Below are 23,504 nucleotides of genomic sequence, written 5' to 3'. Positions count from 1 at the left end.
TTTCAATTTCAGGCACATCCAAATCTCGCTTAGCATATGCTTTTTCCTTTGCAAATTTTGCCACTGCTTCCTTCAAGTCGAGTGCTGATGCTTGGGCATTTTTCATGGATATAGTTGCCAAGCCAACCAGTTTCTTTTGCAACATTGTTGAGCATATGTAAGTTTGTAAAAGTTTGAGTTTTGAGAAACTGTGTTCACCGCTTGCCACTGACACTGAAAGTGTGGGAAGGATGCTTAGATCAACAGAAACGTTAGGCACGTTATCCAGGAGTTTTTGTTGTAGTACGAAGAGAAGTATTCCTTTTGGCGGCAAAGACTTTGGAAGTCTTCGAGCTATTGCTATAAGTTCACAGCACAGATCTTCAGCATCAATATATTTGTTTCCATAATGCATCAATTATTTTCCCAAATTCTTGCAGGCCTTAAGTGCATCTTCAGTAGATTTGTTGTTGATACTGTATATATTGTTGTAGCTGTTGGAATCTCTCTTTAGCAGATTGTATGGCCATGTCTAAGTAGAAACCTTCCTTAGTACCTTCAAGGGAGCTTTGTTACTGCCAGTGGTCATTTTAGGAATTTCTGCTGTGTTTCTCTGAACATGAAGGGTAAGGTTTTATCTCATTTCTGATAAAACTGAGCACACCTCAGCAAAGCAAGGTCCAAGGCTGCTGTCCACATGGCCTGTATGGCTGGATTATAGAAAAGCAAAATACCAGACCCAATGTGTACGATCTTTGCTGCCTCACCTTGTTCACTATCAATTGCTGAATGTTACTAAAACCTAGCCAGAGACCTAGCACTGGATAATGTAGCTGGGTGATCATAATAGAATCTTGAGAATATCAGGTCAAATCCAGTAAATCTAGTAGACTACCTGGGGTGCTGGATTTATCACAGGCTACCTATCTAAGGGGTAAGCAACTTGGTGTTCATGGATAATGGAAGTTGCAGTCCAAACATCTGAGGGTGCCACCATGGCTGTCTCTGATCTACCTCCACAGTTAGCCACTCAAAAGCTTCCACATATGGTACAAATTTCACTTTAGATAAAATGATGGTGGCAACTCAGAAAAACAGAGTTCCTTGTCTGCAGCTCTAAGTCTCTATATTGCATCTGGTGTTGGACAGCTCCATGTATGCAGTGACCATGGTCAAACCACTGAGCTCTCTTGGGCTTGCTGGTCAGAAGGCCGGCGGTTCAAATCCCGGCAACGGAGTGAGCTCCCATAGCTCTGTCCCAGCTCCTGCCAACCTAGCAGTTCGAAAGCATGCCAGTGCAAGTTGATAAACAGGTACTGCTGTGGCATGAAGGTAAACAATGTTTCCATGTGCTCTGGTTTCTGTCACGGTGTTCCGTAGCGCCAGAAGCAGTTAAGTCATGCTGGCCACATGACCTGGAAAGCTGTCTGTGGACAAACGCTAGCTCCCTCGGCCTAAAAGTGATGAGTTCCGCACCCCATAGTTGCCTTTGACGGGACTTAACCTCCCAGGGGTCCTTTACCTTTACCCTCACCTTGCATCAATACCGGTTGGAAGCATCTATTTGCCTTTCATGTGGACTTTCCTCCCACTGTCTTTATCTCCTTTTTTCATGACAGCAAAGGGCCTGCTTACATCACCAAAGATTAAAGTACAAAGATAATTATAAAGCTCCCAATTATTTGGAGCCAGCAGTTTTTTAAAAAATGCACCAAATCTGCAATGCCCGAAGCTGGGATATGCAAAACCTATGTATTTCATTTCTTAGGTTAATAACTTGACCAGACATCATCTCTGCAAACAAGCTCCAGTAATAAGGAGCAGTTTAGAAAGATTAAAATAAATCCCAAAGACTTTAACTTGTAAACTTCTGTCACTTAAGATTGCTAGGAAGGAGCCATAAATGGGCTCATTTTTTGAGACACTTTTCTGAATAGCTCTCCAGAAACAAAGTGAGCAAGGGTACCCTTAAGGCAAGCTTCATATTCCCAATTTTTAACCAAGGCATCGTGTGATGTCCACCAGGCGTTGTTCTTCACACTGAGGTTTGTTCATGGGAATTTGTGCCCCATAAAATCATAGATTTGTACAGTTGGAAGAGACCCCAGTGTAAAGTGGCTTCTAACCAATGCAAGAGTCCAGGTGAAACTGTGCAGTGGATGTTAGGAAGGGATTTCCAAGGAGGATATTTGCCTATTAAAGGCAACCTGTTCCAGACATTGGAACAAGCTGGCAGAAGGTGTGGAGGTCGGAGTGTGAGAAACAAACAAAACTGGTGATAAATGGAACACAGCATGCAGAGCAGGACATAGAAGAAGAGATCTTAAATCTACAGTTACATATTGTGGGATTGTTATGTAATTTAGAAATTTGATGATAACAACAACAACAACAGCAACAACAACTAATCAATCAGATTTGTGTTACATACTGCACCCCCTCCAGTCCTGGCTGGTATTGCTGCTCTAAGTAGTGCAATCACTGTATTTCTTTCTCCAAATAATTCCATACCTTCAAGCCACCTTGGGAGAGAAGCATTCCCACCCAGATGAATTTTTTTCTGCTGCAAGGAAGCACGTCTTAGAAAACTGGCCAGTTTTCTCTTCGTTTTTGTTTACTAAAAGCTCTTTGGTAGATTTCTGGAATGGAAAAGTGTTGAAACAGACGGCTAATGTTATCCATGCATCTGTGTGAACACCCAACATGGGGCTGTGCAGGCTTCTTACATTTTGCATGATGGTCTGTACTATGTTTTGTTTTTTGGTGTAACTCGGCATAATAACTATAACTGTCTGTGTGTCAGGAAAAAAATTATCTGTGTCTACAGAAAAACCTCTGCTCCCCAAGCACACAATAACCTATGAACTCTCTCTCTATCTCTCTTTCACCTCTCCACCTCCCAATAGGTTTTCTGTTCATCTCAATATTAGTTAAATGTTGTTTCCTTGAGGTATGCATGTGTTATTGGGAAGGATATGATGCCATGAAATGGTTGGTTAATGTTCTGGTTTGCATGTGATTGTGGGGGATAATTAGTGATCCAAATACCATGCAGCTTTTCATGACAGAGCAATTGGGAGGGGGGTTGTTGGGAGTTTAAAGTGCAGTTTTCCTGTTAAGAGTTAGTGTGAATGTTGCTTGATCAGAGAAGTGCTTATCTACCACCGCTTGCCAGGCAGAGGATAAGGCAATCTTCCCTTCAGTTTTCTGGGCATGACTTTTAAACTGTGTGCTTGTATCAGATTGACACAGATGGGTTTCCATCAGGGCCCTAACGGGGTAGTCATATTGATTTTTGTTGTACTCCACCTCTGCCTTTCGATTGCTGCCAGCTTTTATTTGGTCTTGCTTTTAGATGCAGTGCTAACACAGGATTCACTTCCTTGCTTGCTAAGGAAACTTTCCTTTCAGATATTGGGCAGTTTGGTAGTTTTTTGTTCTGCTGCTGTTGTCTGTTCAGTTTCCTTTCCCCCAAAGATTTTTCTTCTACAAAATCACTACAGTGGTACCTTGGGTTAAGAACTTAATTCGTCCAGGAGGTCTGTTCTTAACCTGAAACGGTTCTGAACCTGAGGTACCACTTTAGCTAATGGGGCCTCCCACTGCCGTTGTGCCACCGCTACGCGGTTTCTGTTCTCATCCTGAAGCAAAGTTCTTAAGCCGAAGTACTATTTCTGGGTTAGCAGAGTCTGTAAACTGAAGCGTCTGTAACCTGAAGCGTCTGTAACCTGATGTATCATTGTACTGGGGGGGAAAGGACCAAGATCTCAGCCACACCGTCAAAATCCATCTTTCAACTAACTGGCAGTAATGCAGAATTTTTTCCAGAACTGATTACAGTGGTACCTCAGGTTAAGAACTTAATTTGTTCTGGAGGTCCGTTCTTAACCTGAAACTTTTCTTAACCTGTGGTACCACTTTAGCTAATAGAGCCTCCTCCTGCTGCCACGCTGCCGCCGCCGCCCAATTTCTGTTCTCATCCTGAAGCAAAGTTCTTAACCTGAAGTACTATTTCTGGGTTAGCAGAGTCTGTAACCTGAAGCGTCTGTAACCTGAAGCGTCTGTAACCCGAGGTTCCACTGTACATGGTAATTTGCCTGGCAGCATGCACCTGCCATATCAAAGTTCTTCGGTTATCTCTCTTTTGCCCTTCTCAAAATTCCACCTATTTGGCATTATGCATACCTTCATCACAAGGCCTCACCCCTCTGCCCCTCATTTGCCTTTTTGGTTTCTCTGCTGTTCTATTTCTGGTGGAACCTTCCTCTAATTTCATCTTCCAGTTCATTATTTATTTATTTTTTCAGGTTTGGTGCTTAAATGCATAATTGAACTAATACATATACAGTGGTACCTCGGGTTAAGTACTTAATTCGTTCCGGAGGTCCGTACTTAACCTGAAACTGTTCTTAACCTGAAGCACCACTTTAGCTAATGGGGCCTCCTGCTGCCGCTGCGCCGCTGGAGCACGATTTCTGTTCTCATCCTGAAGCAAAGTTCTTAACCTAGGCATTATTTCTGGGTTAGCAGAGTCTGTAACCTGAAGCGTATGTAACCTGAAGCGTATGTAACCTGAGGTACCACTGTACATTCAGCTTATAACTGCCCATTTTAATTCATTTTATTGCGAAAGAAAGGTACCCATTCCTGGTGGTCTAGGAATGCAGTCTACTTTCTCTGTCTACTGTATATTTCCTGTGCCTCTTTACTTTTTTTTTTTAATCTTCTGCCAGTTGGTGCCGGACTCTGGAGGAGGTCCAGCGCCACTGAACACATACTCTGGACACCTTCTCTGACACAGAAGCTCCCTTATGTAAGCAGTCACCTTATTATGGAGAGCTGGTCCTCTGCCAAACATGCTGGTCCTTGGGGCACATGGGTGTGACAGAATTAACTACCACTATTGGAGTGCTTAAGAAACACACACTGGTCCTCATGCATGTGTTTCCAAGGGACCAGAGGGCAACTGCTGTGGCACTGTGTGTAGGTGTGGTGGTTGGCTTGTGGAACTGTGCAAAGTGCAAACTGGCAACAACTTGTGCTGCAGCAACAACGTAGTACTTACAGCCCTCCATTTGACTGAACTCTTGCGGACAGTGGTTTGGAGGGTGCCTTGTCATTTTTACAGACTTCTGGATTGATATACCCATAAGGTGCCTATGCAAAACTGGTGTCCAACCATCCTTGATTCCCCATGTGCACCTATGGAAGGGAGGCACCCCAACCTTAACATCAGCCATCTCTAGAAAGGGGGAAAGCTCATAAGGAGTCAGGGTGGTGCCACTGAAAAATAAAATAATAACCTGCAAGCTGTTGTTCCCAGGCTGATCTACATGGACAAGTTCTAGAGACAATGCACAATCTCAGGACAGATTTATAGATATGGTTTTTGGCGCTCGTTCACATGATTTTCATGCCAGCATGAACACATGACATAAATTATGCGGGTTGCTATACTGTTGAAAATAAGCAGCTTTCCATTGAGCCTACTTTAATTGCTTATTTATCAAACCGTTCATGTGTAACCTCTGTCCTAGTTTGACCTCTGCTTCATCCGAAATTCTGTGCAAGAACGTTGAGCACTTCTTTTGCAGGAGAGGATACCCGAGGGCAAGACTGCACATCACTAATGCAATGTATACCTTTACGAAAGCTCACTGTGAATGCATAGTAAAGCAAATAATGAGTAAATCAAAATCAAGACAAAAAAAGAAGCAAAAAGTAACAGAAAAAGCAAATGCAGAAGAAGTAATCAGACCACCTTAGACGTTCTGCTTAAGCAAATTGTCCTAGACAAACCACGAAAGGGCCATAGCTGAGGCAACTTGATGAACCTGCATTGTGTTGTTAATGAACCTGTATTTAGTTACCGAGTAACATCCCACCTTGAGGGTATCCCAAGGTACCTCTGCAAGCTGCAAGCTCTGTTCAGCCACTTAGAACTTCTTGGTTGAATGTTGATGAGTCTATGCCGCCCCTTAGTGGGCTTTTGAATTATAACACTCTCCTTCTTGAGTCAATGTTTAGGTGAAAAGCTCTTTCCCTCCAGATGTTGTTGGGCACCAACTTCCACCACCTCTATCCAGCGTGGCCACTGGTTAAGGATGATGGCCTTTGTAGTCCAGGAACATCTGGAAGGCCACAGCATCCCTGCCCCTGGCTGAGTTCCAGCAATTTGGATTCTTCCAACATATGCCATGCATGTTTCAGGAACCCTACAGAATTCTCACAGCTCCCATGCCAGGGGGAGAATTCAGCAAGAGAGTGGATTTGATTCTTGATAGAAATGCATTGCCCAGAAAGTTCAAATATCATGTTAGGGAAATTAAAAGTTAGGGGAAAGTCATGAAAATGGAATAAAACGCTGGAAGCAGAATGGGGTACATTCAGGGATATATTAAGGTTTACTGGAGATGGTGGTGAATGGGGAAAAACAAGAAGTGTTTGGGTGACACGATGGCTTCAACATCACCAAGTAAATGGACTATTTAAGAAATATAGGATATTTGGCTTTATAGAACAAAGATGTGAAACTGAATGAAGACTGTTAGAAGGTAAAGAAAAGCTGATTTTGAAAATGTATAAAGGAGAAGGGGATGACAGAGGACGAGATGGTTGGACAGTGTTCTCGAAGCTACCAGCATGAGTTTGACCAAACTGAAGGAGGCAGTGGAAGACAGGAGTGCCTGGCGTGCTCTGGTCCATGGGGTCACAAAGAGTCGGACATGACTAAATGACTAAACAACAACAACAAAATGCTATCACTGCAGCCAGAATTCTGTATGTGCGGAAATGGAAAGAAGAAGTTTCAACACAAGAGGAATGGACTTTAAAACTATTGAACTATGTGGAGATGGCAAAATTGAGAGCAAAAATAAGAGACCAAAGAGACAAACTGCTTGTGGAAGAATGGAGACCCTTCTCAGACTATTTTAGAAAATACTATAGTTAAATGAAATCATAGGCAGGACTTGAAATATAGTAGTACCTCAGTTGTCGAACGTAATCTGTTCCGGAAAACCGTTCGACTTCCGAAACATTCAACAACCAATACGCAATGGGCGGTTGGCAAATTCCATTTAGAAAATGGAGAAATGCGCCTTGGAAGCCATTCAAATTCTGAGGCGTGTTTGAAAATGGAAGCATTCACTTTCGGGTTTTTGTCGTTCGGGTTCTGAATCGTTCAGCTTCCAAGACACTCAAAAAACCAAGGTTCCACTGTATAAGCAAAGGAATGAGAATAATAAAAGAATGTAATGTAAGATATATGTTTTAGAAAAAAAAGTATTGCATTTAAGACAGTCTCTTTGTTAAGCTAATGGCCCTATACAAGCCTGTTAAGACTCTTTTTTACATAACAAAAAGAGTTGTCCAAGTACAGGGTGTGCTGCCATAGAAACAACAAGCTTAGTGTCACTTCCAGAAAATGAGGCGGGTCTTAACTCCCTCACCTGGCTGTAGACCAAGGTATAGGAGATGTAAGAGAACAATAGGCCAAGGACCAGACTGGTCTGCTCTGGGAAGACGTAGCTGGGAAGACGTAAAGGCCTGACTTGCTCTCTGTACCAAAACAAAAGCCATGGCTTTTGCCTCTCCTCCTAGAAACCCAATCGGAGAGCAAGATTTGTTGGAATGTTAATGCTGTGAGACCTTCCAACTTATACTCAGCCTGGATGTATGTGTAAGTAAAAGCATGTGTTACAATCTCTGGTCCCCTTTATTCCAAGGAAACCAAATGTGAGGAATGTGCTGGCACCCCTGAATTTTCCCACTACTCAGAGACTGGGGTGCACACAGCAGCGAATATTATTTTAAGAGAGAGGACCTAGCGCTTTGCTGCTGTGTCAGAAATGGACAGAAGCCAAACTGCAAATATCACATAACGTGAATTCTTGTTGCCTTCCTCAAGGCATAGAAATGAAAACGTCAGGTCACAAAGAGTTTGCTAGATCCTGCTGCCACATTATATACTAAACAAACACAAAGCACTGAGGTTAAGGACAACAACTGGTCCGTGGAAAATCATTAATCAGAAACAAGGTTGCTGCTGTCCTTAGCTACCCTGGCAATGAATCATTGGAGGCTGTTGACTGAACCTGACCCCGTCTATTCAGTGTGTTGGAGTGGATTAACAGCTGCCTTCTTATCCATTTTATATTATCATAACGATTATAGCCATATTTGCCTTCTGTTATGTATGCCTCCTGCTGTCTGTTGCATTTCACTGTCATGTGCAGTGTGTTCCTAAACAGATACATGGGATTTGTTTTCCTTTCAGTGGCAGACACTTATTTCTTGAGATAGGTATTTGGCCGCCAACTGGCTGTTGTGGCTAGGTCTTCTGAGGGTGGATGTTGTACTTACTTTCTTATTCTTCATGTGCTTTTAACTAGTTTTAAGTTTTTTTTCTAGTGCTGTCTTTAATATAACGGTTACTTATTTAATTGTGCTTTTCAAAATATTTCTATTGATTGTGTGTTTGTAGCTGGATTTGTTTTAATTCATGCTGTGTGCCACCTTGTGTCCTGTACTAGGAGAAAGGTGGGACACAGAGTTGGAAGGGACCATGAGGGTCACCTAGTCTAACCCCCTACACTGCAATAATTTTTTGCCCAACATGGGGCTCAAACCCACAACCCTGAGATTAAGAGTCTAATGCTCTACCGACTGAGCTCTTTCAGCAGCCAAATAAAATAAAATAAATGATACATACATATGTCTATATCTATGAAGTAAACCCCATTGTGTTCAGTGGGACTTACAGGTTGGTGAGTATAGCATTGGCAGTTTAAGTCCCGATAGTTTTTTTAAATGTTCATGTTTACTCATTTATATTACACATGCCTAATGAGGATAACACTTCATGTATTGAACAAAATGGGATCAAGTCAACGAAAGCTCAACAACTTTGCAAGTGTCAGGAATTTTACTTTTTGAAATATGGCAACCCTACTCTTGCCTAATTCTCCACGGTGGTGCCTAGTTTGGGAATGATCTCCCCATGGAGATCAGGTGGGTCCCAATTATGGCTTGTTTCCACTGACAACTGAAAGCATACCTGTTTATTCAGGTATTTGCCAGACCTATAATACCACTCCTACTATTTGATGCTTTTACTCAGGGGTAGGGAAATCCTGGTTCTTGGGCCAATCTTGGTCTGCCAGAGGATCCAGTTAGGCCCATGAGACTATTTCCCTCAAACCACGCTCACCTGCCCATCAGCTGATGTCACTAGTGACATCAGCTGGTCGGCGGAACTACGGATTTTAATCCTGCCTTGGCTATGTGCCTTGTTCTCAGGAGGGAACAGGTTTGCACAGCCAAGGCGGCAGGATTTAATCTCTACTAATCTGCTTTAATTCATCAGTGTGTGTGACTAACCGCTTTAGAATAATGTAGTACATAAAATCTACCAAAACCAATAATTAAGATCCAAGAAAAGAACCATATCCAAAACAACTCAATTTTAAGCATGGTTTTAGTAAGTTGGCAGCCCTAATAAGAAGGAGCACTCTGTCCAATTTTTGTATTTGGTATGCTTCTTAGTGGCATTTATGTTTGTGATACAGTATATTCATTCTTACATACAATGCTTTTAAAAGTATTCATCAACCCTCTCAAATTCCATGCTATCGTTTCACGATTAATAAAGCTGTGTTTGTAACCCAGTGAGTTTAATTTTTGCATGAAGATATTCAACCTGGGTGGACACTGGGGTCTGTGGCCAACCAAGTTAACAGGGGGCATTGTTTTCTGATTTTCCTCCCATCCTCCTCCCTTGCAAAGATACTGTGTACATTTAAACACCGGAGCCCCTTGCTCTTCTAGCCAGGTTGCAGACATGGAAGAAAGAATAAGTGGTTTTAAATGTGTGTGTATGTGAAAGTTCAAATTTTTTATATCTAAAAGGCTCTCCACAGCCATCCGAAGCGATTTGGAGAACCACTGCCCTGATTTAGAAAACCACTGCCCTGATTTGGATCTATGACAATTCTCTACCGCCCCCGCGTCTTTCAATCAACTTGCGCCAAGCGCGGGGAAGGCGGGCCTTCACCCGCAAGGCCCGATGGGAATCGAAGTCCCAGTCACTCTCTTTCTTCCGTGCGCCGCCAGGGCTCTCACCTCTACGTTAAAACCACACTTCCCATGATGCCTTCGCTAAAGAGTCAGGAGAAAAGAGAGAGACAGCCATGTCCGGGTGATGGGAGGCTGAGCTCCCTCCCTCCTTCTCCCGGCTCTTTTTTTTTTGTTGCGGCTGCCGGGGGTGTTTTCAGGGAGGGGGAGAAACCACTCTGCGGCTGGTGGAGGGGGGCGACGGTGTTGGCGCCCTTGCTCCCCCCGCGGAAGGAGCGATGGAGCTGCCGCCTCTCAGCCTCCGGGCCGGGAGGAAATAGCGCTCTGCCCACTCTCAGCCTCACGTCTCGCTTTCGGGACCACCGGTGCAGCCGCTCCTCTTGCTTTCTTAACCCCGCAAAGCCCTGGGAGCCCCTTACCCTGACTAATTTTTAATCCGTGTAGTTTGGGCTTCATTTATTTCCCCTGTTCCACCCTTCGATCTCCGGGTCTCCTGGAACCCTCGCCCTGCGGAACTCCCTGCCTCTTGATTGCCAGCGCGAAGCCCTCGGGAAAGGGGGCAAGCGCGCTCCAGCCCATCCGTTTGCTTGTCGCGGTGGATTCCCCACTCCTGGCGGGCAGCGATGTTGCTGTCGCCTCTCTCCTTCTCGTCGTCTTTCCCGCAGTTAACCCAAGGGAACCGTGAAGAGCAAAGCCCCAGCTCTTAGTTGCGAAAATGTGGCAAAGCATTGGCCTGTCCTTGTTGGTCGTCGTGGCCGCCCTTGCTTGCTTTCTGCTGCTAGTGCTTTGCGGTGAGTACTTTCTATTGATCTGTCTTCCAGTAACCAGAAGTGTCTTGCTTTTCTCCTCTCTCTCCGTTCCCTTTCCTGTGGTGGGAAAAAAAGGAAAGAAGAGAAAGGTGCAATAGCATGAAACAATAATGATTTCCCCAGCCTTTCTTTGGCCGCTTTGATTTTGGGAATGATGCTAAATTATCATCTTCATTGTGGTCCAACTAGAAAGCCACAAGTGCTGCAATAAGCCTGGGGGGATGTGGGTTCAAATTCCCACCCAGCCAGGAAGGTCGCTGGGTGTTCTTTGGGCCAGCCATTGACCCTCATCCTTACCTACCTCACAGGGTGGTTGTTCTAATAATAAAACAGAAGGGGAGAACAACATATGCTTCCTTGAGCTCCTTAGAAAAAAGGCAGGATATAAATATAAGTGACAGACATAAAAATAAACAAGCCACACACTTATTAGGGGTGAATACTCAGACAAGAGGCCCTTAAATGGATTCACGTTAAACCTGTTGTTCTAATTGTGTGGGTGTGTTAGGACACACACACACACCCTGGATTTGTGGTGAAGCAGGTGAGTGGAGGAAAGAATATGGTCCCCTTTCCCTTTTTTACTCAAGAAAAGATGAAAACCTAAACACTTACTAAAAATATAATTCCAACTGAGATTGTAAGATGTCACCAGAGTTGATTATCTAGATTTCTTTTCAAAAGACCAAACTGATAAAAAGGACTTTGGTGGCGTGGAAGTTTGCTAGATGGAGTCTATCTTGGTGTCCAGGCAGTAGCTTATAGTCCCAAAACAGCAGCAATAAGGAATCATCGTCCAGCTTCCAAAAATAGCCAGGAATGAAGTTAAGAAGAGTCTGTTATCTGAATGATGGTGTGTAGTTTTTTAACCCTTAAGAGCTTTGGGCTTGAATGGAAGCAGTTGGTGGTTTTTAAGACAGCCGCAGGTGCTATGATAGCTGGCATCCATTTATTTTTGCCCTGTTTTATCTCTAATCCTACAAGTTTTGCAACTGGCCAAAGCACAGGAAGAAAATTGCCTGGCGGGGGTGATAGTGGGATGAGCATGTGCACCACTGGGGGGGGGCACAGTTGCTGGCACCTCTGGTTAAAAGGATCAGGTAGCAGTTAATGCGGGAAGCTGCTGTCCTGCTGTTCTACACATTTAAAGCAATATTATACCACCTTAAGTAGCCATGACTTCTCCCAATGAATCCTGGGAGCTGTAGTTCCTTAAGGTTGCTAGAGAGTTGTTTGGAGACCCCTGTTCTCAGGGTGGTTTTAATAGGTGGCCGTTCTTCCCATGGAATTCTGGGAATTGTTGCACTTAGAGGCCTCCTAAGAATTCCCAGCACCCTTAATAAACTACACTTCCCAGGATTCTTTGGGAGAAGCCGTGGCTGTTTAAGGTGGTATGGTGCTGCTTTAAATGGATAGTGCGGATGGGGCCCTCGGGGTTAGACAGTCCTTGGCTAGATGGACAGCCTGATCTGGTATAAGGCAGCTCTTCATAAAAATGAAAGGAATGTTGAACCAAGTGCTGAACCAAGACTTACGAAGCTTAGAAGGGTGTCACATTCTGCAGTCTTTTAGGACTCAGCAAGCGTCGCGTAAGCTCGTCATGAGCCTATTGTTGGGGTTCAGTCCTGCCCAGCTGAAAGCTGAGGTCTCCTAAAAGGAGGAGAAAGGGGAGCAGTGCCCAGCAGATTGCCACGCTGCCAGCAAAGAGCCATTTGATCTGGACATTCATTGCTGAACCAACAGCTTTCTTGCAGTTCCAAGCTCCTTGATCCAGAAATATGGATCCTTCACAACCCCTAGGCACCACTGCTCCCTTCCCCCTGCCTTATCGCTGGTGATGGTATGTGACAATGACAGAAGTTAGTGAACCCTGCAGGGTTTTTACATTTGCAATGAAGCCACAACACCTGGTGCATTAAAATAAGACACTTGCAAGATTTTGGCCTGGATGACTAAATTGCCATGAATGTTTTTCTTTCAATACCCATGTGGGTCAAATTGAAAGCACTTTTTCTTAGAACAAACTTTACAGCTGTAGATGTTAAATTCATACATATGCAGCGTTTTTTTGAAATGGAGGCATGGTTTATAAAATTGGGGGGAGGCAAATAAGTGGCTGAAAAAGCTGTGCATGTTTTGACTTCCAAGACACTTAAGGGGTGATACGATAGCAGTTGGAGCTGGATCCTTATCATTAGACAGAATGACATGGCTGCCTCTGGTGCATTGAAGGATGCTATCCTGTAGCTATTGTTAAGTAAGTGTCCAGATGGCTTTATATGGAACGGGGAAGGGGTTCCCTTCTTGACAGGAGATTCCCCACCACATTCTGATACTCTCACAATTCATGGAGACACACAGCTTGTGTACAAACACCTGTTAAATACAGTAAGCATGCAACTTACATGCATTTATTTGTGCGCATTCAGCTTTACATACATGGCGATATAAATAAATAATAAAGGGGGCGAGGTTCCAGGAAAAATGACTTTGGCAATCCCACCTACCATTGCAGCCGATGGGTTTTGACCATATACAATTTTGGCTTTAGGTGCGATCCCCATAAAGTAACCCCCACGTAAGTTGCAAGATTCCTCTCACAGCAAGAGTTGGGTAGAAAATTGCCAAGTGCAGCTTTTGCGACATCTACACAAGTGATAGATGAAATTTTCTCCTTTTAATGCAAATCCTAGATGTTTTAGAGTCGCTTCCAAAAGAAGCATTTTGAACATGGCATCAAGTTTGGGGGAAAATCTATATTGCAGATACCTGAAACTGGAAATCTTTTCCAATTTTCTCCTAGTATAGTATGTATTATGCATGGAATGTAATTTCCTGACCTTTTCTGTATTCACTGAAGGCCTTCATTGATGGCAAACAAAAGCTTGAGGACGTTGGGAAATTTAAATTTAAATTCATGTTGCTAAAGAATATGGGCAGGGAGCAGAATGTCTTGGGCTGGAACTGGGAGCGGCCTTCAAATATCTGAAAGGCTGCCACACACAGAAGATGGCTTGTTCCCTGTTACTCCACAGGGCAGGGCTAGAACCGGTGGGTGGATGTTACAGGGTAACTGATCTCGGCCAAACATTAGGTGTAACTACCAAGTCAAGTCAAGTCAAGTAACCTTTATTGGCATCACATAATAACATTCAGAATACATTCAGAATAGATAGGCCAGTGCAATCTCATCGCGCCCCCCCCCCCAACGGCACAGTCACCCACCAAAGGGCAGAAGAGGCGAACAATCCGCCTCATCTCTGTGGGTTTCCAGCAAGGGCAGGATCCTGTAGCGTACTTCGGCGACAAAAAAATCAAATAGAGGAACTTAGCTACTGTCTTGTTGAGCTCCTGGTCTCTCCCCTGTAATAAGAAGCGCATAACCTCCATCTCTGGTTTCCATGTTGGAATACATAGATGGTCTAGAAATTGTTGGCGGAGATCATCATACATTTTACATTTAAGGGCCATGTGAGCTAGAGTTTCCACCAGGTGGTAACTACCTAGTGGCAAGAGCTGTTTGCCAATGAAACGGCCTGCCTTGAGAGGTGGTGGGGACATCGCTCCTCCTGCAAGGTTCTTCCCAGATCTTTGATTCTAGGAATAGAACACAGACTTGTCAAGGGAGTTGTGTTCAAGCACCTCTCCTTGTGTCGCTCTGGTCCTGCTGTGACTGAGATCGATACAGCTGCTTATCCTCAGATGCTGAGATGAGGTGTTCCAGATTATTTCATTGCCAATAACCGAAAGCAGCTGCTTGTGTCCCTGTAGGAATTTGGCAGATGCTTTTAAAAGATGCTGGGTTTTGTTTACTTTTGCTTTGCTGCTTTTCCAGGTGACATGCTCGAGCTTAACTCTTTCAGCATTTGGGTGTTGGGTAAAAGGGACTTCTTTCCACCAAACCACCAAAGGCTTTGAACATTAGGTGGTGTCTTGTGACAATTGTGTATTTGCTTCCTGCGGAAAAGTGATCTGTGGCATAGATTTTTTTTAAAAAAAAACACAGCAACCGGGAGGTGTAACTGGATAGAGGAAAACAAGGGATTGTAAAACCACAAAAATTGATGTGAGCGTGTAGCCGGCAGGTGCAGGATCACCTGAAAGCCTTTAACAACCAGCCTCCTGTATACCTGAAGGAGCGTCTCCACCCCCATCATTCAGCCCGGACACTGAGATCCAGCGCCGAGGGCCTTCTGGGGGTTCCCTCATTGCGAGAAGTGAGGTTACAGGGAACCAGACAGAGGGCCTTCTCGGTAGTGGCGCCCACCCTGTGAAACACCCTCCCTTCAGATGTAAAGGAAATAAGCAGCTATCCTATCTTTAAAAGACATCTGAAGGCAGCCCTGTTCAGGGAAGTTTTTAATATTTAATGCTGTACTGTTTTTAACATTTGATTGGGAGCCGCCCAGAGTGTCTGGGGAAACTCAGCCAGATGGGCGGGGTATAAATAATAAATTATTATTATTATTATTATTATTATTATTATTCAAGGTTGCTCGCTTTTACTGTCGCTATGTTTGCTTTGGCAGTACGGCTGTCCTTTTTGACAATCTGCCTTTCAGTTTCTTTCATCATTGACTTGAAATCTCTGGATTTTACAGTCTGGATTTATACAACTTTCTGGTCTCCGTGGCCCTAGTTTGACACTCTAACCACTATACCACGCTGATTCTCAACAGTTAGATAGGTTGTTTTGCCTTTCCTCCAGGGAGCTGAAGGCAGCACACATCTTCCCATCTCTGCATTTTATCCTTACAACGGTCCTCTGAACAGGGCAACAGGGCTCCCCCCAGGGGAACTTACAGGAACTCAGTTCCGGCACCTCTCAGTTGGGTGCCATTGCCATTATAAGAGAACAAAGGAGTTGTTCACAGTGATTTCCGGCACCTCCTTTTCTAGGAAAATAGCACTGCCTCTGAAGTTTTATCATCCTACTGGCACTTGGAGACATATCAGTGTTGACAAGCATGCCCCCATCTCTTGACTCCAACCTCCTGCTTTAATTGTTATTCCGTTTTAACAGGCTTGTTTTACTGCGCATTTTAAATGTGCAGGTTTAAAATGTTTATTAAAATATTGCATGTTTAAAATGTTCGATGTTTTGATGGAATTGTGTGTATTTATTGTGTATTTTCAATTAAAACATGTTAATATTTTGTAATTGTCTTTTATACTTGGAAACCGCTTAGAAGCCACTTTGCTGATTAAGCGGTATATAAAACAATAATGGTTGTGATGATGATGTGTGGAGTGAGGACTTCAACCTCGATCTTCACTGTCACAGCCCGACAGTCTAGCAGCTACATCACACTGGCACTTAAGCTTTCTGTGTCTGCCAAAGGTAACATAAACATCTACACGCACAACATCTGTTCATGTATGGGGCAGTGTGTTTGTGTGTGTTTAGTTGCCCTGGCACAGCCTCTTCTTGTTTTTCTATGTAGATGTTCACAACATCAACTTTTTTTTCCTTTCCTGGCACCTTCTGTAGGTTGGTACGTTGTCTGGCACCTCTTCCTGTCACAGTTCCGGTTCTTACGAGAGCTGATAGGAGACACAGGATCTCAACAAGGGGATAATGCCGTGGTTGAGCCTGAAGCAGAGCAGGATGTGCCAGCCGCTCCACAGAGGAGATCTGCCCGGCAGCGAAGGGCACCTGCTGAAGAAGCAACTTAATTGGAACTTCCTGGGCAATCCTCAAGAGATGGGCAGCCGGCGACTCTTCTGTGGCTTAGTAGTTTGGTGCTGCTGATACGCCGAACGAGGACGGCCAAGGATTTGTGAATTCCTTTACTCCTGGAATTTAACTATGCACTGCTTCGGAAGAGGTTCCGGCGAGATTTTAATGGAGAGCAAGATGGGACTGAAGAGAAACAGGGAGAGCGGAGCAGAAATGGCTCCTCCCTGCTCTGGCGAAGAGTCGGCCGGGAGTGCCACTCCTGGGTCTGTTCCTCAGTGGTTAGGCCCAGCGTGAATCTGTGGATGAGCTTCCCAAAGCTGAAAATGGTTACTGACTGCTTTTGTGTAGGACTGCAACTCATCGCAGGTGGCATCTCTTGCGACCCTTCATTTCTACGTCTTGCAAAGAGGAAGTGTGTCTTTACTTGAGCCTTATCCACTTCACAAGGGTGTTCTGCTTTGGTCAGTGACCTAAAAGCATGCCTCTGTCCATAGGCTAAATTCGCTGTTAGCCTCATGCGGAGGTGTTGACAACTGACTTAAACATAAGAGGGCAATGAAACACAGCATTTTAGTTTCAATGCACAGCAGTTCCTTGCTCTGCTTTGCTTTTAATCTTAAGAGCTCATCAGGCTTGTGCAGGAGTGTGTATGTGTCGTCACATCCTTTCTTATTTCCATAATAGAGAGAGGACAGGAGTATCTGTTACAAACCTTTCATGGAATGTCTTTTTTTTTAAGGCACTAACTAATTAGTTTGAAGTAAGCTTCTTCTTTTTTTGCATCCTTTGCACCAAAATTCAGTTGAAACAAGTTACAGACAAACCTCTGGGGGGCAGCTTTTTAACCATAGTCTCGTCCTATTGCTAAATTGTATGACTGGGACCTTTGCATCTTTTGTTCCTCAAACAAATGATCAGTTTAGCAAATGCGTCTGCTTTGCCTTCGGGCAAAGGGAGCCCCCACTTGATTGACACTGCTTTCAGTATTGCTAAATTCATAAAACTAGCACCTGTAACTGTAGTAGAAGATAACTGATACTGACTTTGAACCAGTGGTAGGTAAGAGATGATGATGCCCCCCCCCCCCCCGGATGCTCATGGCTGACTTTTCCTTCAACTCCAGGATGTGTCTTGTTGAGTTGGTTTGACTTTCTTCTTGTTCAACTCCTTGCAGTTTTGCTCATCATTGACTACGGAAAAGTGTCTTAATGCTTGATAGCAGCTGAAATCAAGCCCTCCTGAAGACTCTTATCTATAGACTCCTCATCTTGAACAGCAACCTTGAGTGACCTCCTTTAACATTTGGGTCAAGAGCCTTGTTTGTTTGGGGTTTTTGTTTGTTCCTTGTCTAGTTACCTGTGTACACCCTTTGGAAAAGCAAAAAGCAATTTGAAGATGACAATATTCATAAACCCACCAATGGCTCCTATCTTCCCACCCTCTGAAGTGGTTGCCCTGCTCTTATTTTATTTTCTTGGAAACTCCTCTCTGTTCTGTTTTTAATTAATAGCTATTGGAGCATGTAATGAACATGGCAGTACAGGCCTGTTTCATGTACTTCACGACAGCAAACCTGGGTCTGTACACGTAAAAAAACGACACTCTTAAATCTGAAGACGTTGCAAATGAAAACCTTGGCGTATCAAAAAAGATTTCTGCAACTGGCTTCTTTAAGGTGGATGTGGTGGGAAGAAATACTTGAAATTAAATAATGCCAGTTGTTTTCAGACTAATCTGCCTCATTTTCTCCCCCCTCCCAATCCGTCCCACAAATGGTTGCCTTACCAGATTTATATAACAACAGTCCACTGGATGATATCAGCTTTAAAAAAAATGCAGCTCAAAACTTATTTGTCCATGAAAGCCAATGACCGATTGTTCCCTGCCTCCCATTAGACTCTGTGTTGCACCTGCTGATTTTCAGGGTTCACCAGACATTTTCAAATTTGTGAAACTCTCATGAGCACCGCACTCCCGTGTAATGTAACCATGCCCCTACTGTAACCTATTCTATTGGCTCCTGTAAAATGCTTCCTTCAAGACTTCAGTGGAGGCAAGCAGAGCAGCTCCTGGAAAGGCCTGTGGGTGCCACGTTGGTGACCCCTGTTTGAAGTTTTTATCCTGTTTCTAATGGCTCTTGTTTTTCTCTGTAATAGATATTCTGAAAAGGCTTCACTTAGGGAGGAAGCTAAGATACATTTCATTCAAAGAGCACCAGACACGCCTCCTGCAGCTTGGTGAAATGTCCGTACCATAGCTGCATGTCTGGAAGGCTAGCGCTTGTTATCTGTTCCCTCTGAACCAAGGAATGGATCATCCACCGGGCAGTTTCAGGAGTGGGCAAAATTGTGGCCGTACAGGGCTGTAATGACCTCGCCTTCAAAGCAAAGAAGCACAGGGACTCGGAGTTGATGAGGACTTAATGCCTGCCTAGATTTTCCTTCAATGTAGCATTCAACAGTGTGACACAGAGGGCTCAGGGAAAGCTTGTTGACACGGTGCCCTTCTGGCTAGATTGGTATCCCTTGTCCAGCTCACTGCTTCTTGAGCAGGACACCTGTCATCATTTCCTCCTGACATTTTGGAAAATGGAGAACGCTATCCCCTAAGCAATGATGCTACCCCAGTCTGTTTCATACCAGTAGCACTGCACCTGCCGACAATGTAGCACTCTTCTAGCTGTGTTTGCACATCACATGCTTGGTCCACACCAAGTAGCTTCCGCCTTTTGGATTATCCAATCAGTTACAGGCCGAGTACTCTTCCCGCTGAGCCCCCTCCTGCATCCCAGTCAACCTTGGCTGTGGTGAAGAGTTTGGTTGAAATGCTACGCACGTTAGCTGTGTACTGAGTTCATGAGCATTTCCTGCAAAAACAGAGATGGAGAACCTTCAGCCCTCCAGATGTTGGTGGGCTACCATCACCCTTGATCATTGGCTGTGCTGGGCTTGATGGGAGCTGGCATCCAATAATGTCTGGACGGTCCAAGGTTCCCCAGCCTGTGCTAAAAGGTTCTCGAATGAATTGTGATGTCAGTCAGAGCCCCCCAAAAGGCCAAGGGAAGATCCCTGGAAGTCTGGTTGGAGGAGGAGGGCTGTTCCCCTGAGCTGGAAGTATTCCTTTCTTAATGGAAGCATTGGTGGGGAGATATGACTCTCCATTGACTCATGCCGTAAAGAGCAGGTGGCGATGACCTCTAGATTCTCCCAGGCCCACAAACAGCCCCAAAGCAGAGACTGAAGAGCTTTCAGTGACAGTGGACTGAGGTAGTTGAGTAGGGGCAGGCCAAAATGCTTCTCTGGCGTCAAAGTGGGCAACCTCAAGCAGATCCAATCTGTTTCTCCTTAATGCAAGCTTGCATTTAGTACAAACAACAACAACGTTATCATTCACAAACCTGCACCAGGGCTTGGACTTGCCCAAAGACTAATAGAAAGGTTACCTAACTGCAGGTACTCTTTAAACTGATCAGTGAGTATGAGTTGACTCAGTCACGTAAGAAGTGGAGGCAGGTTCTAGCCACAAAGGCTAGCTGGAGTGGATTGACGTGGTGCAGCTGAGTTACGTGGAGTGGATTGACATGGTGCACCTTTAGCAGATAAAGGGTTTTCTTCAGAACCTTAGAGCACGTTGCGCCACCAAGGCTTGTGGAAGTTATGTGAGACCCAGTGAAATTCCGTGCAGGTTTACTTGGAAATTTACCGCTGTTCTCACTGCTGCTTACTCAATAATAACGACAGAGGGTTGCAGCTTTTGGCCTATGCAAGCATTGGCAAGTGACTATGTGAAAGTGCTTCGTAGGAGATAGGGGCATGGGCTCTCTATATAGCTTGCCACTTACAAGAGTGGCGTTGTGCGTGTCACTTTGCACGTAGTGTCCAGTTGTGACACGTGTCTTGCAGTTGGGAATTTTGCCTTAAAAAACAAACAAACCTGCTCTTTGTCCCCCGTTTCACCTAAAATTCAAGCTATTTCATCTGACCCGTTTAAGAAAACCCATTTTAGCTGTTGCTCATCTTTTCTTCAAAGATTATGGAATTTTAATACGTGCAAGGGAGTTGAGAGTTTTATGTTTGTCGCTTCCTCTGTTAGTATTGCAACCATTTTAATGAATATGGCATTCAGTAGTTTGACCCACTAGCTGCCGACATCCTTACGACTTCTGCAGATGAGTTGGGTAACCACTCAGCATGCAGACATAAACAGAAATAATAGTAGATATTATTCCTCCCCCCCCATGAAGATTGCATTTAAGATCCGTTTGCTTACAAAATGCTCCTTTGTCTCTACTGCGGTGCAACTAGTGGGTGTCACATTGTGGAAACACTAGGTAGCTTTGTAAAATAACACATTCTGAATCGTTCATTCACAGCACTGCTGTTGCAGTCATCTCTGGGATATGCCGTTCACTGCATCACAGCTGATAAGTAGTTTTGCCGCTCCCGGTGACATTCGCAGTGAATTAGTTTACACCTGCAGATGTTCCAACATCAGTCATGGCCAGCGTTATACATAGATGGCCGCAGTAACAACACATGAGGCTTCCTGTGCTCATTGGTTAAATATGTATACTGTACCAAATGTTTTTGTGTGTTCTGACTCCATCATGCTAACTATTTTCTCTTTTTTAATTATTATTTCTTAACTTAAAACTGACTCCACCAGTAACTTGACAAATAAAATGTAAACAACCCAGCTTGAGATGGGTGCCCAAACGTTTTGCATCTGGATTTTTTTGGTACACCGATTCATTTATGGCGTGCCCGCTTCCAAAGGTTTGGAGCCGGGGTAGGCAGAAGGTAGATTGGGATTTACTGGTAGGTCTCTGGGTGGTGGACAAGTGGATCAGCAAGGCTTTCTGACAGCCAGGCAGTGGCGGTGAGGCTGGGAGCCTGGCATTACAGTAGTACCTCTGGTTACGTACTTAATTCGTTCTGGAGGTCTGTTCTTAACCTGAAACTGTTCTTAACCTGAAGCACCACTTTAGCTCATGGGGCCTCCTGCTGCTGCCACGCCACCAGGGCACAATTTCTGTTCTCATCCTGAAGCAAAGTTCTTAACCCGAGGCACTATTTCTGGGTTAGCGGAGTCTGTAACCTGAAGCGTATGTAACCTGAAGCGTATGTAACCCAAGGTACCACTGTATTTGGACCAAAGGAATGTCTTGGAGTTAAATGGCAGTCCCACAAGCAACACATTGCGGTAATCTAACCCTCATGTAACAGGAGCATGAATAACTCTGGCCGGGCACCCTCAGGCCAGGAGAGGCCACAACAATTGTTTTTCCTACAATGCTAAACAGGATGACATTCTACATGCGTATTTTGTGATAAATGGTTTAAAAAAAAAAAAAAAGATTCTTGCAACATATAACAATATCATACATAAAATATCCCACTCTAACCCAGAAGATGGAGTTTAGGCAACACATCCAAAATAATGTACGGTAAGTTCCTACCCTGCAGCTCATGCTAACCTAAAAGTTTTAGAATGTGAGGGAAATCCTTTATTTTCATTTTCAGTCATAATAAACCTGCACCAGTCAGTTGCAAAAGAGCCTTTATGCTTCATACATTGTGCTAACTTTATTTTATTAGTCGTTTTCCCCCACAAGCATTATTCGCCCTAATTTATTACACCGGTTTGTTCAAAGAAGCTCCCCCCCCCTTTTCTTCCCATATCTCATTATGAGCCAGGCTGCCACTAAGAGAGACCTTACTACGGATTTGCACTCGGGGTGTTATCTCCTGTGAAAGGATTCAGCAGCACCAGCTCTGGATATCTGAAAGTGTTTTGTCCAGTAACTGCTTTTATTTCAACAAATAACTTCCCCCACATAATTTTGTCGGTACATTTTTTAATCATTACTGAAAAGATTTGGCAGAATGGCCTGCCAAACTGACACAGGTTGGAAATGGGCAAATCTGTCTGTTCCTACTGTATAATAGCCAAATCAGAAGAGGGCACCTCGGATAATCAGCAACCTGCAAGCTTGCAGTCAGCACCAATAGCTCCCCACATAGCAATTCAAACACAGCCTGAAGCAATAAAGGGGAAATTATATAAATGACCTGATGACTGGCTGTAGACAGCTCTTTTCAACTTTGTGTTATTAATTTCATGCTTTCTCAAGCCTTATCTAAAAAAATCAAGGCAGCAATAAATACAGTAATTATTTAATATTAGCAAGCCCTGACATTTACTAGGGGGATTACTTCGATGATGTACATAGATACTGAAGCTTCTGCTTTAATAAAAAGGGGGAGGGAGAAGGCTGCTGTTTGATTATCTGCTAATTTATGTTCCAAAGTTTAGCTGGGAAAATACTATGAAATTCAGACCGCAACAAAATCATCTGTTGATAGAAGCCTTCTTAAAATTGGAACAAATTAGGTTTAAATTGAGTCTGGAATTATTTCAGTTTCAAGGACTGGCTGGATTCAGAGAAGTGGCGAGAGGCGCCAGCTAGGGAGCCCCCAAGGGAAGAAGGCTCAGAGCCAAGGGATTGGTGGACAACCACAAGTGGGGGGAGGAGGTGTTGGAAGTTGAAGAAATAACTGGATTTAGTGAGTGGGCAGAATCTGTGATAGAGAGAAGCCCAGAAGCAGAGACAGAAGCAGAGGCTGGAGAGGAGGGAGGGACAGAGGCAGAGATGAGGCAGGCTGGTGAAGAGTCATAGGTGTCTTTCCCCTCCTGCTGCGACAAGCTCCTCTTTCCTCTGGTCTCCCAGAAGCAGAAGAGTTATGAAGAGGGAGGAACAAAGGCAGGCGACAGTCTCAGATTGCTTGGGAAGGACCTGGAGGAGGAGGACACTTAGACAGCGGTGGGAAGGTGGAGACCTTCAGTCCCTACCAACTGCCTCATAGGGACAAGATCTATCGGGACAAGTTGCTATGCTCCCTAGGCCTGGCCTTCTGGGCCGACCGTGTTTCCTTGAATAAAGAGTTAACTTCACTGATGTT

At 44.2% G+C, this 23,504-nt stretch overlaps 1 protein-coding gene across 1 annotated transcript; it reads left to right on the top strand.

The window, feature by feature from the left end:
* Nucleotides 1–10,161: 10,161 nt before the first annotated feature.
* On the top strand, nucleotides 10,162–21,257 carry SMIM13 (small integral membrane protein 13). Its single transcript, XM_081015094.1, has 2 exons — nucleotides 10,162–10,844; nucleotides 16,354–21,257. The coding sequence occupies exons 1-2, from the start codon at nucleotides 10,769–10,771 to the stop codon at nucleotides 16,536–16,538; spliced, it is 261 nt and encodes an 86-aa protein (XP_080871220.1). The 5' UTR covers nucleotides 10,162–10,768; the 3' UTR covers nucleotides 16,539–21,257.
* Nucleotides 21,258–23,504: the final 2,247 nt, after the last annotated feature.

The sequence above is a fragment of the Podarcis pityusensis genome, assembly GCF_964106645.2.
Source record: "Podarcis pityusensis genome assembly, chromosome: 7".
NCBI lineage: Eukaryota > Metazoa > Chordata > Lepidosauria > Squamata > Lacertidae > Podarcis > Podarcis pityusensis.
Note: the sequence above shows the minus strand (reverse complement) of the source record. Positions and strands in the feature narration are given on the sequence as shown.

Coding starts and splice junctions, on each gene's coding strand:
- SMIM13 (XM_081015094.1), top strand. CDS start 10,769: ATGTGGCAAAGCATTGGCCTGTCCTTGTTGGTCGTCGTGGCCGCCCTT. Junction 10,845..16,353: donor TCTGCTGCTAGTGCTTTGCG/GTGAGTACTTTC, acceptor CACCTTCTGTAG/GTTGGTACGTTGTCTGGCAC.